This window comes from Triticum aestivum, chromosome 4D (assembly GCF_018294505.1).
Source record: "Triticum aestivum cultivar Chinese Spring chromosome 4D, IWGSC CS RefSeq v2.1, whole genome shotgun sequence".
NCBI classification, from domain to species: Eukaryota; Viridiplantae; Streptophyta; class Magnoliopsida; order Poales; family Poaceae; genus Triticum; species Triticum aestivum.
The window spans coordinates 479,173,685-479,190,372 of NC_057805.1; the positions used below are offsets into that span (position 1 = coordinate 479,173,685).

Below are 16,688 nucleotides of genomic sequence, written 5' to 3' on the forward strand. Positions count from 1 at the left end.
GCATTATCGAGTGGGCCCAGAGATACCTCTCCGTCATACGGAGTGACAAATCCCAGTCTCGATTCGTGCCAACCCAACAGACACTTTCGGAGATACCTGCAGTGCACCTTTATAGCCACCCAGTTACGTTGTGACGTTTGGTACACCCAAAGCATTCCTACGGTACCCGGGAGTTGCACAATCTCATGGTCTAAGGAAATGATACTTGACATTAGAAAAGCTCTTAGCAAACGAACTACATGATCTTGTGCTATGCTTAGGATTGGGTCTTGTCCATCACATCATTCTCCTAATGATGTGATCCCGTTATCAATGACATCCAATGTCCATGGTCAGGAAACCATAACCATCTATTGATCAACGAGCTAGTCAACTAGAGGCTTACTAGGGACATGTTGTGGTCTATGTATTCACACATGTATTACGGTTTCCAGTTAATACAATTATAGCATGAACAATAGACAATTATCATGAACAAGGAAATACAATAATAACCATTTTATTATTGCCTCTAGGGCATATTTCCAACAGAAGATTCATTTTTCTTCGAGAGCTTAGCGTGACAATCCATTCGAGTGTGAATCCATTTCCGTGAAGATACATCCATCTGTCGCTAGGTTTTGCATCCCAGCATGGACAGTCTTCTATTAGGTGACCGAATTGCTTGCACTTGAAACACTTCATTTCTTTCGGTGGTAACTGTCTTGAAGATTCAGGCAAGTCAAACTCATCATCATTTGTAAGACACAAATTCTGTCTTCTGAGATCACTTAGCCTTTCTGTAAGCATTTCCAGTTCCCTTGTGATAGTGTGTTGATTCTCAACATCTTCTTCTTGTGAACTGCCATAGTGTGAAATAATTTCCCCTTCACCCTCCGAAGAAGATTCTTGATCTCCATTTTAAATTTCCATCTTTTCTTCATGAATAGACAATAGTGTCATGACCTCGACATGGTGAGTTCTTCATAGTCTGGTCTTTGCTTGATTTCAGCTACTATTGGATCACAGGTTGCATCAAGAGAACTTAGTAGCTTGTTGACCACATCTCTATTGGTGATATTTCTTACGCCTCGTTGATGAAGTCTTTCAACAATATTGGTCAACCGATTAGTGAGCTCCATGGCACTTTCCTTACGCAGACTCCTGAAACCAGCAAACATGGCACGAAGCATTTCAGTGTGAGAATCTGTTCTGGTAAAAAATTATTCATGCACATTTTTTATGGCATCCCAAAGTTGCTTTGCAGTGTCAAGCTTTCGGAACCGAAGGAAAATGTCTTTCGAGATACTTCCACAGATAATATCTTTTGCACGTGCATTCAACCGCAGCATAGCTTTGTCATCAAAATTTGGAGCATCAGGGTGCTGAATGCTATATCCATTTTCCACAATCTACCACAGTTCTATGTTGATGGCTTGAAGTCTGATTCTCATTCTTTCTTTCCAGTAGATATAGTCATTTCCATTGAAGATAGGAAATCTTTCAGAGTGCCGGGATCTACCTCCATACGACATACTCAATACTCCAAGGTTGTTAGACCTTTAATAAATAGAGACAGTGAGTACCTACCCTGATACCAATTGTTAGGACCGAGAGTATATCGACCAGAGGGGAGTGAATGGGAGATTCAAAAATTCTTTCGAATGTTTTGAACATATCCCAAACACAGCAGCGGAAATAAGGTTCGGTAGAAAATAACTTAACCAAGCACACTAGAGTGGAACATATCTTTCGAAGAAGGCAGCAATAATCATTCGAGCATAGGTTATCACAGGCTTGACAATGATGATGGGAATGCAATATGCAAACAGGTGTAGGAGCATGAATGAAAACAGGGTATGAACGAAGAAGGATAACACGTAAATGGACACGGACAAGGCAAACAGAATGAATATGACTGAAAGGACTACACAGAAAGATAAGAATGCAATAGGGTGAGTAACGAATGATAACTATTGGGAAAGACAGAAAATGATAGATACGAATGATATGCAATAGACAATAATAGATCAGATAAATTATCGTCACAGAGCACGAAAGAGAACTACTGAAAGTAATGCAATAAAGTAGAGTGAACCAGTGGTGCTCGATGGGGACAGATGGATTTGGCAAACCAGTTCGCCCCTCTACCAAAGGACTACGTCTGGTTGGAGGGTTGTGATTTAACACAGAAGATAAACTCTCTTCACCCTATTCTCCTTCAACTCGGAGCTGATCGGACTCCAGTTGATTTCACTCGTCATAGACACTTGTCGGCGATCTCCAAACCTTCAATCGACCTTCGCGAACGACAATCACTCTTGGTTGCTGAAGATCTTGCTCGGTGAAGACAACAACTCTTCAACGCTCGAGCCGACATCTATCCGTCTAGAGAGTGCACAGCTCTCAAGAGTAATAGGTACAAGAACTATAACTCAGAACTACTGTGATGCTCAACCACTGTCTAAGTTTGGGCTCTTGATTTTTCTCTCGGTGGATCTTAAACTCAAATCACTCGGAGAGGAGATGCTCAATCAATTTTCTCAGAAATCTTAAGCGGAGCAGCCAATGGACAACGTTGGAGCGGGGTGGCTATTTATAGTCGCAGCCTTCCCTGATGGGAAAAGACTAAATTGGACATGTGCGACAGCCAATGGCCGAGTGACACGAGTCCAACGGTCGGAAATTGAGCACAACGGTAACATTACTTGCGGACCAAGTAATGCTAACTCCTCTATTCGAAGGATATCTCCTGCAGCACAAAGAACAACGTCTACTGCTGGCAGATAATCATTCGAAACACAAAGAGATTTCTCTCGCATCTTGCATAGGTTTGGGCTAAGCATCATAGCGGATCTAAGCTTCGAGAACCTATACCCCTCTTAATGGTACGGAGGTCCTATGACTCAAATAAATGAAAGAAGAACAACGAAATGACTACGACGTCTTCACTTTGTCTTCGACTTGCAGTCATTTTTCTTCGAACAGAAACTCCAAACCAATTGTTTCACGTCAGCAATAATCTTCGAGAGTTTAACTCCTTCACATCAATCTTCTCGCCTACATGTCTTCAATAGATGTAGCTCGTTCTTCTCTGCAACGCAGATATTTTTTTGATGAAGTTCCTCGAACTTGGCATCGGAGAGAGCATTCTCTTCGGTTCTGCATGGACTATTTCTCTCTGTGTGCACGAGCAAACAAATTAGTCCATACATGTTTCTGTCAACAATCTCCAAAACACAAGAGGACAGATATTGCACCAACAACATTTTATACTTATTCAACATTTTTCAAATACTTGTTCAACATTTTTAAATACTTATTCAACATTTTCCAATATTCGAATATATATATTTCAAGTATTCTAAAGTATAAACAAAAGGGGAGGGACGTTTTGGAGGCCGAGCTGCCTGAAGGCCGCTATCTAGTGCGTACATTGTGGCACTGGGATCCGCACTCTCAGGCTTTCCAGGTCATATACGAGTGCTATCTAGGAGAAATACATCGGTGCCATTCTCTCGTGTTCCCAAATTGTACTTTGGCCTCCGGTTGGACGATGATTGCAAGAACATGACGTGCCTCCTGGGCGGGTTTGAATTTAGAAGCGCTGCTATGCCTCACCTGTAGTCGCTCAGATTGTGCGAAGCAGCGGCACGTCCGTCCAGCACATAGGCGCTGCACGCACAAAGGAGCACATGCAGGCCTAGTTATTTTTCCTTTTTTTTCTATTTGATTTTTTTGTTTTTTCTTCTAGTTGTATTTATTCTTTAAAAGAGGTTCGAAGGTATTGCAGAATTGTCCATCGCACATTAGAACCAGTCTTGATTGTGTATTAAAAAAAAGTTCAAAAACATGTCCACCACACATTCAGAAAGAAAATGTTCGTCTTATATATGAAAATTGTTCATCGCGTATTTAGAAAATGTTGGCATGTAAAAATATTCACTGATTTAAAAATTGACCATGTGTATTTAAAAGATGTTCATCGTGTATTGGGAAAATATTCATCGTGTATGTGAAAATTTCATCACATACTGAAACACAAATGTTCATCAGGTATGTGGAAAATGTTTATGACATATATAAAAAAAGTGTTCATCGTGTATTTCAAATATGATCATCAAATATTTAAAAAAATATTCACCACATATACAAAAGTATTTTAGAGAAAAATGATCATCGTTTGGTTAGTGACATCGCCCGTATATCTAATCCCCAAGGGGAACAGGGGAAGTATCCGGTGCACCTGTTCTCAAGAACTCTCATTTCTGAGGTTGAATATTCTTGAAGTTTTGTGGAGATGGAAGTTTAAAGTTGCATTCCAAAAGTTTAAAATTTATGTTGAAACAAATATACAACCACAAGCACGTATTTTGGTGATGAGAGCTAGGCCATGGATTCAGACCATTTCGTTCTCCAAGCAAATGTTTTCTCATTATTATTTGTACAGCTATGTTTCAAATTTGGATAGAAAATTAGAAGTGTTATTGTTCGTACTACAACATAATTATTTGCAGAACTTTTCGTAAATTGTAAACTTACAATTTTAACTCAGGTGGTACAAAATAACAAGGTGCAACACTTATTTGTTCCATCTAGCAGTGCATAGACAGAATGGGTGAGGCGATGTAACGTGTGTGAACAGATGGCACTATGGCTCGTCTATAGGGTGACTGACGAGCCAGATAACGAGCTTCATGGTGCTCGGCCTCCAAACGGCATTTCCCAAACAAAAGTAGACAAAAAGAGTAAAAAAGGAAAACAGAGGACAGAAAGAAAAAAAAACAGAAAAAGGAGGCTGGAGCTTCCCGCACGGATGAGCAGCAGCCCATGTTCGCTCCTGTCTCACTGAACGCAAGGAATAGGGGCGCCCAGCACGGCGGGCTTCACTCCAAGGTAGAAGCACAATAAAATCCCTGTGTGCACACGAGATGTCCCAGACTCGTGGGCGTGGTATCCTGATAAGAAGGGCATTTTCTCGGTCAGCTCAGTGTATAAAATGATGATTAGCACAAAGATAGAAAGAGAAGGCTGGTTGGAAGGGCGTGGCGGTCCCTCAGAGACATCAACAGAGGAGAAGGCCTGGAGTTCGCTGTGGCAACTGCAAGTCCCTTCAAAAATTTGTGTGTTAATTTGGAGACTTGCAAGGCATTCTTTACCAACTACAGATGTTCTTCATAAAAGAAATATGGTTGTCCAAGATGCCTGTCCTTTATGCGGAGGAGAAGACTCATGGCGTCATGCACTAGTGTCTTGCACAATGGCTAGATGTACATGGGCACTATCAGAGGAAGTTATTGTCGTATGAGCGAGAATGTCGTGCCAAGTGCTAAGCATTGGCTGTTTGATCTCTATGAAACCTTGAACTATGCTAGTTTCACGAGAATGGCAGTAACCCTTTGGGCCATTTGGTACGAGAGGCGGAAGGAGATCCATGAAAACATGTTCCACAGCCCGTGAACTCTTATCTTCAGGAGCTACAAACAGTTCCGAAACTGTTGGAACAGCCGCGCATAATCGTTGCATAATGCTGACGGGGCTGTTTCGAGTAATGCCAGTATGGGTGTGGCTGCTGCGATATGCCGAGACCACACTGGAGAATATCTAGGCGCGTCGGCTGTCGTCTTTCGTGGCATCTCTGATCCAACAATTCTTGAGGTATTAGCATGTCGAGAAGCAATGGCATTGGCAGAAGACCTGAACATTCAGAGAGTGCGCATTGCAAATGATTGTCAAGGAGTGGTAAAGGACATCAACACAGGAAGCAGAGGGCCACATGCAGCGATTCTACACGAAATAACAGAACAGAGGAGTCTTTTCCTTTCCTGTAATTTTGTTTTCAAACGTAGGAATTTTAATTTCAAGGCTTGCTAGCGTCATGTCTGGTTGGGCATGCCTCACGACCTGAACATTGTACCCAAGGCGAGAATTCTCAAAAAAAAAAAAGGTAGAAGCACAATAAGATGGTACTGATTATGTGGACAAGACTGGTAAGTCCGTCCAAACAGTTGTCCATGTACCAGTAGAAGATTCCGCAGCTACTGCAGCCCCTGCTTCTTCAGGCGGAACCTCACCCTGAAAACTTCTGCCAAGATATCAGTATCCTTTGGGGTGTAGTAAGTCAATTTCTAATCTTTAACTTTGAGGCCAACGTCTAGAAGGCCCGTTAACAGATTGGTTTATAGGAACAATGCAAAGTTGCCCAGATGAAGCCACACCAAAAATAATCGCAGGCAGAGTGACCTTGGTAATATCTTTTCCATCAGTATCAATATTGGTTGCAAAATAAATAAATGGGATAACAATCTTTAACCCTACAACAATCAAATCGGAAGTAGCACATAATAATGATACACAATCTAGTCGCCTAAACCGCCACCCACACCTTGTAAGGCCTGCGCCCCCTTCAAAAACGGATCCATTACACATATAAGAGAAGAACAGGTACGGTAGCTTTGTTAAATAAGACCGTCTTTCCCGCAAAGCCCCTACGGACACAACTATCTTGGCAGAGAGAGATGCTCTAGGTTGTCTTGGACTTGGGGGCCTTCTTCTTGGCCTGCCTCTTGGGGACCGAGTTCTTCATGCCCAGGAAGAAGAGAAGGGCTCCAAACAGCGCCAGGTTCTACAGTGACAAGAGATCACAAGTAGTTAGCTACCATGGGACATTCCTTGTTCAACAGACATGCAAACAGATGAATATTGGCATCGTACCTGTGTGAACTTCATGAAGATCTGCACAAATTCAGCCTTCTCCATGTCGTAGTTGTAGAAGTCGTAGACAACCGGTGTGATGAAAGCAAGGTAGAGGGCCTGCCGAAGCAAATACCTTTTATTAGACAAGTGCACAAGGAGGAAGCAGAGACATGCCAAACGCAGCACATCTCAACAGTGGGAACAGGATCGGTAATTCATAAGGCCAAAGGTGTCTAAAACTTCAATGGGTCACACTTATCATACCACGGTGTACACAGAAACAAATGCGGAAGTTAAGAACTGTGTTCTCATTAGGACATCGTGCAGCAAAATGTGCGCAAAATCAGCACCAGATAGAAACCAAGACCCCATCAATCAGCAGTTATTAACCATAATTCGCAAGGCACAATTAAATGGGCAAACAAGCAGAATGCAGGTTTTGATAACAGCGGCAGCGCATTTATATCAGAAGCCAGGATGCTACCAGATGGGCAAAACACAACAGTGACATTAGCCACATGCCAAAAGATTAGAGGAAACAAGTGCAGATGACAAGGAATACTTTACAAAATGTACACAACTTGTAATATAAACACATGATATGGGAGTATAACAGTTCCTAAAAGCAAAACACCGTGAACTTTAGAAGAAAATCTGTGACCCGATTTGATATGCATTTGCCCTAGCTAGGTGGCCAGTACAGTCTCAAGCAATATGCTCATGTTTAAATTCAAAAGAACAGCCAAATGACAATGCCTTCTACAGGATAATATTCAGTAGCTTTTGGTTAGGAAATATTTAGGAGATAAATGGCAATATTGAATACAATGAAATAAGGCATGTGTACATGCATGGCCCTACATTACTATGGAGTCTAGTGCAAGAGAATCCACTCATTACTCCAGATATGAAAATCAACTTTAGCCATGTGCATTGATATAAATGTGAATGTGAAGATCACAACAAGAATATTATACAGCGTAACAACAGATCAGTACATACCAGGAGATAAGCACCAAATGAACTGCTCAAGATAAACAGCAGACCTCCCAGACCCTTCAGACCAATGGTAGCAGCAATCACATGCTTCAACTGGATAAATTAAACACACAAATTATAAACTAATCAATGACTGGTTAAAATTCAGACCACCTAAAGACCATGAATAAAGTAAATTTCACCTCTACATGAGGCACCACAACTCCGAGGTGTACAGATATATTTTTGGTGAAGCTGTTAAACTTAGGCTCAAGATTCTTTGCAGCTGGCCCGCCATCAGTTCCAAATTCAGTGAATCTGCAATAAAAATAACTTAAAAATCAATATGCATTGAAGAATATACTTTTTTCAAAATTTATTACATCAGCATGTAACAGGTAGAATGGTAGAATCTAATTCATGCAGTTGTAACAGCTTCTGAATACATAATTGATCAGATGGCATCCAAGCTAGTAAGAGAACTTCGATATATTCCCATAACTTTTGAACTTGTTACCCTTGAGCCATTGGGTAGCAGTAAATTAGGAGCAGACAAAAGGTGGCTATCAGCACTAATCCTGGGTTGATGTCAATATGTCATGATGTGAAAGTGGGCCGCAACTCACTCTATAACAAAAGTTCAATCCGGTTTATTTCCTTCTTTAACGCAAGCCTCCACATAATTCACGAAGCAGCAGTAAGTCATCACGCAACTATGGACATAAGACCAGCAATGGAGATAACACCACGCATCGACCATGCAAATATAATGGCCAGAATCTTACTAGTAATTAGACATGAGACTACACAAACAAAACCCAATTTGACATTGGGATATTCTGATGTACCATCTAAGATGACTGGTCCACGATATTTACCACGCTAACAAGTCTGATGCTCACCAGATGAGACAGCGTGAACGAAAAGAAAGCATCTACGAAAATTTCAAACCTAATACATAGATCAATGACGCAATTGAGCGACCCAAGGTTAGATCAGAGCACGCGGGAACAAAATTATGGGCGCTGTTATTCGCACGGACCACAACGAAGCGTGACGCCAGATCCAGGCGCCTCACGACCCGAGCCCCTGCAAAGCGCACTATCCGTCACGAGATCCAAAGGCCAGGGCGTACCCTGCCCACACGTTCCCCGAGATACCGCCAGCGCGGAGACAGATCTGACGAAACTAGGCTAGGATCGACCGCGGGGAGCAAGAAGAACGACAATGGACATGATAAGCGGAGAGGGAGAAGGGAGGCGGGAGGAGGGCGCGTACTCCTGGTAGGCGGAGAGGAGGAAGACGGAGGCGAAGAGGACCCTCCCGGCGAAGGACACGAACCCCATGTCGACCGGCGGCGGCGGTGAGGCGAGGCGAGCGACCGGCGGGATACGGTGGGGGAGGGGGGAGCCGCGGCGCGACCTTGGGAGCTCTCGGAATCTGTGATGGAGACGGCCCGTGTCGGAGCCCCACTCCGTACTTATAACGCGACGCGCCTCCGGTTTGGATCTCCCCGGATTTACCCTCGAGTCCTGCCGTATTACGCACGGGGCCCCGATCATGATTGCTTTGAATTGAGTTGGGAAAGTAGAGATATGTTTCTGGAAAGACATAAAATCAAACTGGATCTGGATTTGTTTGAGAATTTAAATTTAATCTGATTTTAGACCTTATGTGATTATCTTTGCATTCTCTCCCGGTGAAAAGTTAATGCGCGTCAAAGAAGATTCAAAGTAGTCGTACTGAAAATGTAGAGTGGGGCATTAGGCAAATATCGCAACTTACACCGCACTAATGGGATCACTCATGATTGAACTAACAAAAAATCAGTAGAAAATTACAATAGGCATGAACATAATGATGATCTGCAATCACTGCATTGGCACTTTCAATAATTTTGATAAAAACTAGAGTAATATCTTGGGACGTTCTCTTCTCTATTGGGGCTCATGCAAAAATAGGTAGGCTTCTGAAGAGAGAAAGAAATGTCAAAATGGGTTGTATTGGAACTTGAAACTAAGTTGTTTTTTATTTGACCTTGTGTGATTATCTTGCAGTTTTCTCGTGGAAAGTTGATGCACCTCGGCGAGTAATGGAAGTGCTCATATTGATAATGCAAAGTGGGGAATCAGACTATCATGTTTGTCATCACGTAGTTCTTTGAATACAACGCGTTTGAGTTAGTCTACCCAACACAAAATAGAATAGGTGATGATGGAACTAACAAGAATTCAATGCAAGCCCACAACAAGCATGAAGATGATCATGATTTTGTTACCACATAGTTGACAAGGCTTTTTAATGTTTTTTAATTAACCATCAGCCTTGTACAGTGATCTTCAAATATTTCTAGTTCCGTTTACCCTTTGGGCCATTTATTTATTCTATATATTTTACTTCACATCTTTATGGCATGATGCAACCATAGTCACATGGATCACCGCCTTCTCTTCTATTTATAGCACTTGTCGCGATTTTGCCTCGTCATGAGGCCAGTCGGTCCAATAGAAACTTGTTAGAAAAACTGTGCTAGCAAAAGGCGCTGATAGGAGATAATATGCCATTGAAGGACACTTCTTCCGACACGTGGGGTGCCCATCAAGTTGGCACATGGTGTAGCATCTCAATTCATCATTGACCTGAATTATGAGGTACCGACATCCGCGCACATCTTGTCAAGCAATTTTATGTGGCGGCGTCCGTGAATGTTAGGCAGAAAAAGATTGCATTTGGGAGAGAAAAATGAAGATATCAACGTGTTGTTTATGTAAAAGATGAAGTGTTGGATTTGAGTTTTGAGTGCTTTGATCCCAAGTTTCTCACATTGAATCCAGCCAACGTATTGATTTCTTCATGCTAGTGCCAAACAAAGGTTTCTCGTCGCTAGTGTTTACCATGTGGGCTGAGCAGATCGAGTGGATTAGACACATTGTACTAAATGAACGGAGATAGAAGAAGGGGTGGGATGTAGAACCATAAATACTCGCAAACCAGGCGCTTGTAGAAACGCTTGCGCTAAGGGGGAACACTTCTACCCGCAAAAAAAGGGGGGGACACTTCTGGTGCAACTATGGAGGTTGTGAGACACCAGAGGGAATATGGCAGAATCCAATATACTCTCTCCATTCCATAATGTAGTGCATGTAGATTTTTTAAAGAATCAAACTTTGCAAATTCTGACAAATTTTATAGAGAAGAAATATTTATATTTACAATACCAAATACGTAAATATGAAACTATTTCTTATAATGAATCTAATGATATATGTTTGGTATTCTAGATATAAATGTTGTTCTTCAAAAACTTGGTCAAAGTTTGTGAGGTTTGACTTTTCAAAAGAGTCTATATGCGCTACATTATGGAACAGATGAAGTATGTGAGAATTGCAACACTGAAGATTCTTGGTGTCATGGGCTTGTTGATTGTGACATGGCCACAAGTGTGTGCTCACTTATGGATGAGGAGCTTGTGGAACATCTTATTGCATGCAATTTTGCCTAATGTGAGGCTATGGTTAATGAAGCTCATGGAATCAGCTGAGGAGGAAGAAATTTTCAAGGTCTTGGTGACCCTATGGGCTATATGGCGAGCTTGCTGGAGGACGATCCATGAACACGAATTTCATTCACCTTTGACCACACTCAGCTTCATTGAAAACAACCTAGGGGACCTTGTATTGGTTTCGGGTAGGCCGATGTCAAGTTCAACATCAAAGTACTAACGCCTCGTCCCCCTAGTGAGAAAAGGCTGGAAACCACTGTTTCAGGGTTGTATGAAGATCACCGTTGACGTTGTTGTTGCTAGAAATCAAGATAAGAGTTCTCTCGCGGTTGTATGTCGGGATGATGGTGATTCAGGACCTAGTTCGGCCAGAAACTCTGGAAGCAAAGGCATTTAGCGAAGCATTTTTCTTGGCTTTTCGGGTTGAACTTGAGCAGAATTCACATAGCGACGGATTGTTTGGCTACTGTTAGTCATATTAAAGGTGAGTATATAAGTACGGGTAATGCCATTATTCGAGAGGTAAAAGTTGAAGATTAAAGATTTTGTTGAAGTTCATGTTCAACATGAGAAGATAGAGCACAATTGAATGCCCGCGATCTTGCTAAGTCTCGTGTTACCTTAGAGTTGGGGTGCCATATGTGGCTTATAAACACCCGTGATATCATTTGTATGCCCCATTCTGTCATGGTTGAATAAAAGTCATGTTATTTTCTTTTTCGCAAAGGAGGTTGAAATCCCCGGCCTCTGCATCCAAGGATGCACACAGTCATTTTCCTTGGCAGGAGAATAAAAATAGGCAAGCGGGTTCCCGTAAAAGAAATAAATAAGTTTGCAAGCCAAACAGTTTCTCCTTCCGTTAGAAAATCATTGAAGTTCTAGGTCTGTCAATTGCCATAAGTTAAACTTTGTGTAAATTTGACCAAGTCTGTAGAAAAGTGTCTAAACAACTAAAACGACAAATCAGTCTCATGAGATTCCTAAATATAACATGTTTGGCGGTTCAAATTAAACTGCCAAAACGTCTTATATTTAGCAAGAGGGAGAGTATTTTTTTTGTGCTATGTGTATTTGATACTGTAGATTTTAACATATTTTTCTATAAAGTTAGTCAGACTTAAGCAAGCTTGGCTTAGAAAAAAACCGGGAACGTCAATTATGTTGGAATGGAGGGAGCGGTAAGTTTTAGCCTCAGAGAAAGGATACTCGATCGCACTAAATCTATATTGCCAGCAGAAAATTGGGCTTTATACTCATGGCATTGGACAGGGAAGCTCCAGACGTTTACGAGAGGAGAAGGATAGTAGGCGCAATTTCGAAGAATACGAGGGCCGGTCGCGCATTTTACTCGCCAGGCTGGCACGGGGCGCCGGAAGTACCACCGGATCTCGGTGAAATTTCGGCCGGATGCCACCCATTACTCTTCTATTTAATCTCTCTCCCCGCCGGCCCGATGGATCCCCCTTCCGGCCCCGCGGCGCGTCGGCCGCTGCGAAATTTTGAATCCGGAAGCGCGTCCGCGTGTACTAGTGCTGCTGGAGCGAGGAGTGCCCCCGTCGTGGGGCGGGATCGGATATGGGATGGACATGGACCACCCCGATCGAACCAATCGGTGCGGGTCCGCTGACACGGCGGGGGCCACGCACGCACAGAGGCCGGCGTAAATGCTTTCCCGCTTTTATTTACCACCACTGTTCCTTTCCAGCTCTATCTATCCGGGATCCAGCCCGTTCGACTTTCCGGGATAAAAATATCCAGGTCGACTGCCCCGTCCGTTGAAAAAAAGGTGGCAGACGGCCGACGATGTGTACAGGAAGATTTTTCTGTTAGACCTACCGATGGATGATAGCGAGTCCGTCGAAACGTGTTTGAATGACTGTGATCGTTGCTAAGACTCGCATTGTTATCACACGAAACAACGTATCTGACTGGCCTTCGTGTGGAGACACGAAGTCTACGACGTTGACCGTATAGCAGACAAGCAAGACATCCGTGGCAGTCGCGACAAAGTCGGGTTGGGCTTTCAAGAGAATCTAGAATGCGTTCAGCTACCCTTGTCAAGTTACCGGAAACCTCCAGAGTTTGAACCGTCTAAGTAAACCGGAGGTATCATGACGTCTCACACGGAAAAGAAAAAGGAAGACGAGCCAAATTCAATTCAGTGATTAGTTAAGGCAATCTCATCAAAATCCACCGTTTGTCAAAAGAAAAAAGACAAACTTATCGTTGAGCATCTTCAACACCGGCCCTTAAAATAAACACACTATTTATTCACGGACGGGTCCATGGACAAGGACGCAGGAGCCGATCATTCAACCTTGTCACCTAAATATTGAAAATTGTAATTTATGGACACACAACTACAATTTATTCACCAGTCCTGGAGTAGGGGGACCCCGCCTAGCCGGTCTAATCCATGGGCCGGATCGCCAGCCCATAGAGGAGAAGAAACTCCGGAGGCCTCTGGTCCGTTTCAACTGAAGACCGTGTACTTCAAGTATATCTGATTAGATTCGGCATGTAATCCCTAGATGGTAACCGACCATGCGTAACCCTAGATACCCCTGGTGCCTATATAAATCAGAGGGTTTAGTCCGTAGAGACACATTCATTCATCATCATCATCATACCCCTAGGGTTTAGACCACAACTCATAATCTCGAGGTAGATCAACTCTGTACTTTGATACTCCCATATTATAAGCAAGAGCAGGACGTAGAGTTTTACCTCCTCAAGAGGGCCTGAACCTGGGTAAAAGCATCGTGTCCTCTGTCTCTTGTTACCCGTCGATCTGATCTCACAGCTCGGCCCGCCCTACCCGAGGTCTGCCGGTTTTGACACCGACATTGGTGCTTTCATTGAGAGCTCGATGTGTGATCAACTTGGGATGATGGTTTCGCCAATTGGCAATCGGAGTCCACTCGGCACCTCTGGTGCATCGATGACTCTTACTAACGCGCCGTCTGGAGGCTCGACAAATCCCAGTCGCACACCCCCTTCGAGGCAGCAGGGTGCGATCGGGAACTCTGTTCGGAGCTTTACGCTCCTTCGATTAGCTCGGCCGATGGAATTCGACTTGAGGAAACCTCGGATCCGAGCTCCCATTCGTTGGTCAGGCACAAGATCGATCAACTGGAAGAGGTAGACGCTTTGGATGTCAAGTCGAACCCGGATACCTCTCTCTTTGTGCACCTTCCCCACAAGGAACACGGGGGCACGCTGGAGTCCCCCCGATCGAATTGAAATTTTTGATTCCACCCACCCCCACGTCAAGTATTGCCCAAGTAATTCGGGCCCTCTCGACGTCTGGGACCTAATATATATAAAATAGCAAGTCGGGGAATCCGTCCGACAATCTAGTCGAGATTCTTGTTCGTCAAGAACAGAATAACCAATTGCTCCGACGCTGAGGTGCTAGCTGCCTTTCGTCACAATTGTGACGATGAGGATGTGTTAAACGCCCTCGCTCGACGCCAAGTTCAAACTTTCTCCGAGCTCTCTGAACTGGTATTGAAGTTCTGCACCATTGAAGATGCCTGGTTGGCTAAAGACGAAAATGTTGAACCAATCCGGTCAAGAAATTGAAAGACTCCGACCTCACACGATAGGGAGAACCATCTAGGCGCCCTGTGCTAGTGGAATCATCACAAGAAAGAGCCAAGACAGGAACCCAAACCGCCCTTGACGGACTGCTGGACCAACCATGCCCTATACACTCTGTTCTGGTCAACACTAATCCAACCCACGCCCTTAGAGCCTGTTGGGTTGTGAAACAAGTGGCTAAGAGTGGCGAGGCCATCCTCGCAAATAGGCGCATTATTCGCCGTTCGGCAAAATCCTTGGACGAAGCCGAGGTCCTGATGATCTACCAAATGTACAGGTTAGGGAATCAAAGAAAACGAGCTTTGCATGAGCTCGGCCACGCCCAAATATGCACACCTCCGGCCACGTGGTTGGACACGCCGATCACATTCGAACAGTACGACCACCCGACAATCAACTTATGCCAATGCCCAGCCACTCTGGTCCTCGACCCCATAGTAGACGGATGCCGACTACATAAAGTACCAATGGACAACGGTAGCAGCTTCAACCTCATCTACGAGGGCACGCTGGAAAAATGCAGCTTGATACAACTCGCATCCAGCATAGCTTCATTACGTTCAAGGGTATTATCCCCGGAAGGGAGGCACAATGTAAGGGAAAGATCACTCTCGATGTGGTCTTCGACACTCCCGAGAACTATCGGTCCGAGGAGTTAACCTTCCATGTTGTACCCTTTCAAAGTGGTTACCACGCCCTACTCGGGCGAGAAGCATTCATAAAATTTCATGTCGTGCCCCATTACGGATACATGAAACTCAAAACACCAGGCCCCAATGGAGTAATAACTGCCAGGAACTCGGACAGGGCACTCCGAGTCGAGAATAAAACGGCCTCACTAGCCCTCGAGTCGCTGGCAGATGCCTTTGCAGTCGAAGAACTAATGACACTCCGGGCCACGGTCAACTCAGACAATGTCATTTTTAGAAAAAAGATCCAAATCGACCTCGTTCAAACCAGCAAATGAGATTATCAAATTGCATGGACCCAACTAAAACGACGTCCATTGGTGCCGAGTTGGACCCAGAGATCGACGAGGCACTACGAACTTTCGATCGGGAAAATTGAGATATTGTTGGCATGTCACCCTTCTAATATGTCAGGAATCCGAAGGAATTTAGCCGAGCACAACCTGAACATTATCAAAGGTTCAAAACCGGTTAAATAGGCACTTCGATGATTTTCCGAGCCCAAGCATCAAGCTATGGATGAGGAACTGGATAAGTTACTAGAAGCCGGGTTCATTCGCGATATCAAGCACCCCGAATGGTCGGCTAACTTGCTCATGGTGCCCAAAAAGGACAAATCTTGGCGGCTTTGCGTTGATTTCAAAGACGTTAACAAAGCCTGTCCTAAATATCATTTTCCTTTACCTCACATCTACCAGATCATTGACGCCACGACAGGACACGACTCTTTATGTTTTCTGGATGCATATTTGGGATACCATCAAATCAAGATGAAGGAATCTGATCAAGAAGCAACAGTCTTCATAACGCCCTACGGGCCATTTTGCTTCAACACAATACCGTTCGGATTAAAAAATGCCAGCGCAACGTACCAACGTATGATTCAAACATGCCTAAAGGATCAGATCGGCAAAACAGCCGAAGGCTATGTTGACGGCGTTAATTCCCGCAGCCATTATTGTTGGGGAACGTAGTAATTTCGAAAAAATTCCTATGCACACGCAAGATCATGGTGATGCATAGCAACGAGAGGGGAGAGTGTTGTCCACGTACCCTCGTAGACCGAAAGCAGAAGCGTTAGCACAACGCGGTTGATGTAGTCGTACGTCTTCACGATCTGACCGATCAAGTACCGAACGCACGGCACCTCTGAGTTGATGTAGTCGCCTAAGCACCGCTACAGTATTATCGAGGTGGACTATGGTGGAGGGGGCACCGGACACGGCTAAAAGATCAAACGA

The 16,688-nt window shown here is 43.9% G+C and overlaps 1 protein-coding gene across 1 annotated transcript; it reads right to left on the minus strand.

Annotated features, from left to right (window-relative positions):
• Positions 1-6,203: 6,203 nt before the first annotated feature.
• LOC123098800 (uncharacterized) lies at positions 6,204-9,188 on the minus strand. Its single transcript, XM_044520876.1, has 5 exons — positions 8,932-9,188; positions 7,857-7,971; positions 7,678-7,767; positions 6,694-6,792; positions 6,204-6,604 (listed from the first exon to the last, which is right to left on the minus strand). Exons 1-5 carry the CDS (start codon positions 8,997-8,999, stop codon positions 6,503-6,505), a joined length of 474 nt encoding a protein of 157 aa, XP_044376811.1. The 5' UTR covers positions 9,000-9,188; the 3' UTR covers positions 6,204-6,502.
• Positions 9,189-16,688: the final 7,500 nt, after the last annotated feature.

Excerpts from the sequence above, each read along its gene's own strand:
- LOC123098800 (XM_044520876.1), bottom strand. The coding sequence starts at position 8,999 with ATGGGGTTCGTGTCCTTCGCCGGGAGGGTCCTCTTCGCCTCCGTCTTC. Across the intron at positions 7,768-7,856 it reads TTGTGGTGCCTCATGTAGAG|TTGAAGCATGTGATTGCTGC; the intron begins GTGAAATTTACT and ends TAATTTATCCAG. Across the intron at positions 6,605-6,693 it reads TCTTCATGAAGTTCACACAG|AACCTGGCGCTGTTTGGAGC; the intron begins GTACGATGCCAA and ends TTGTCACTGTAG.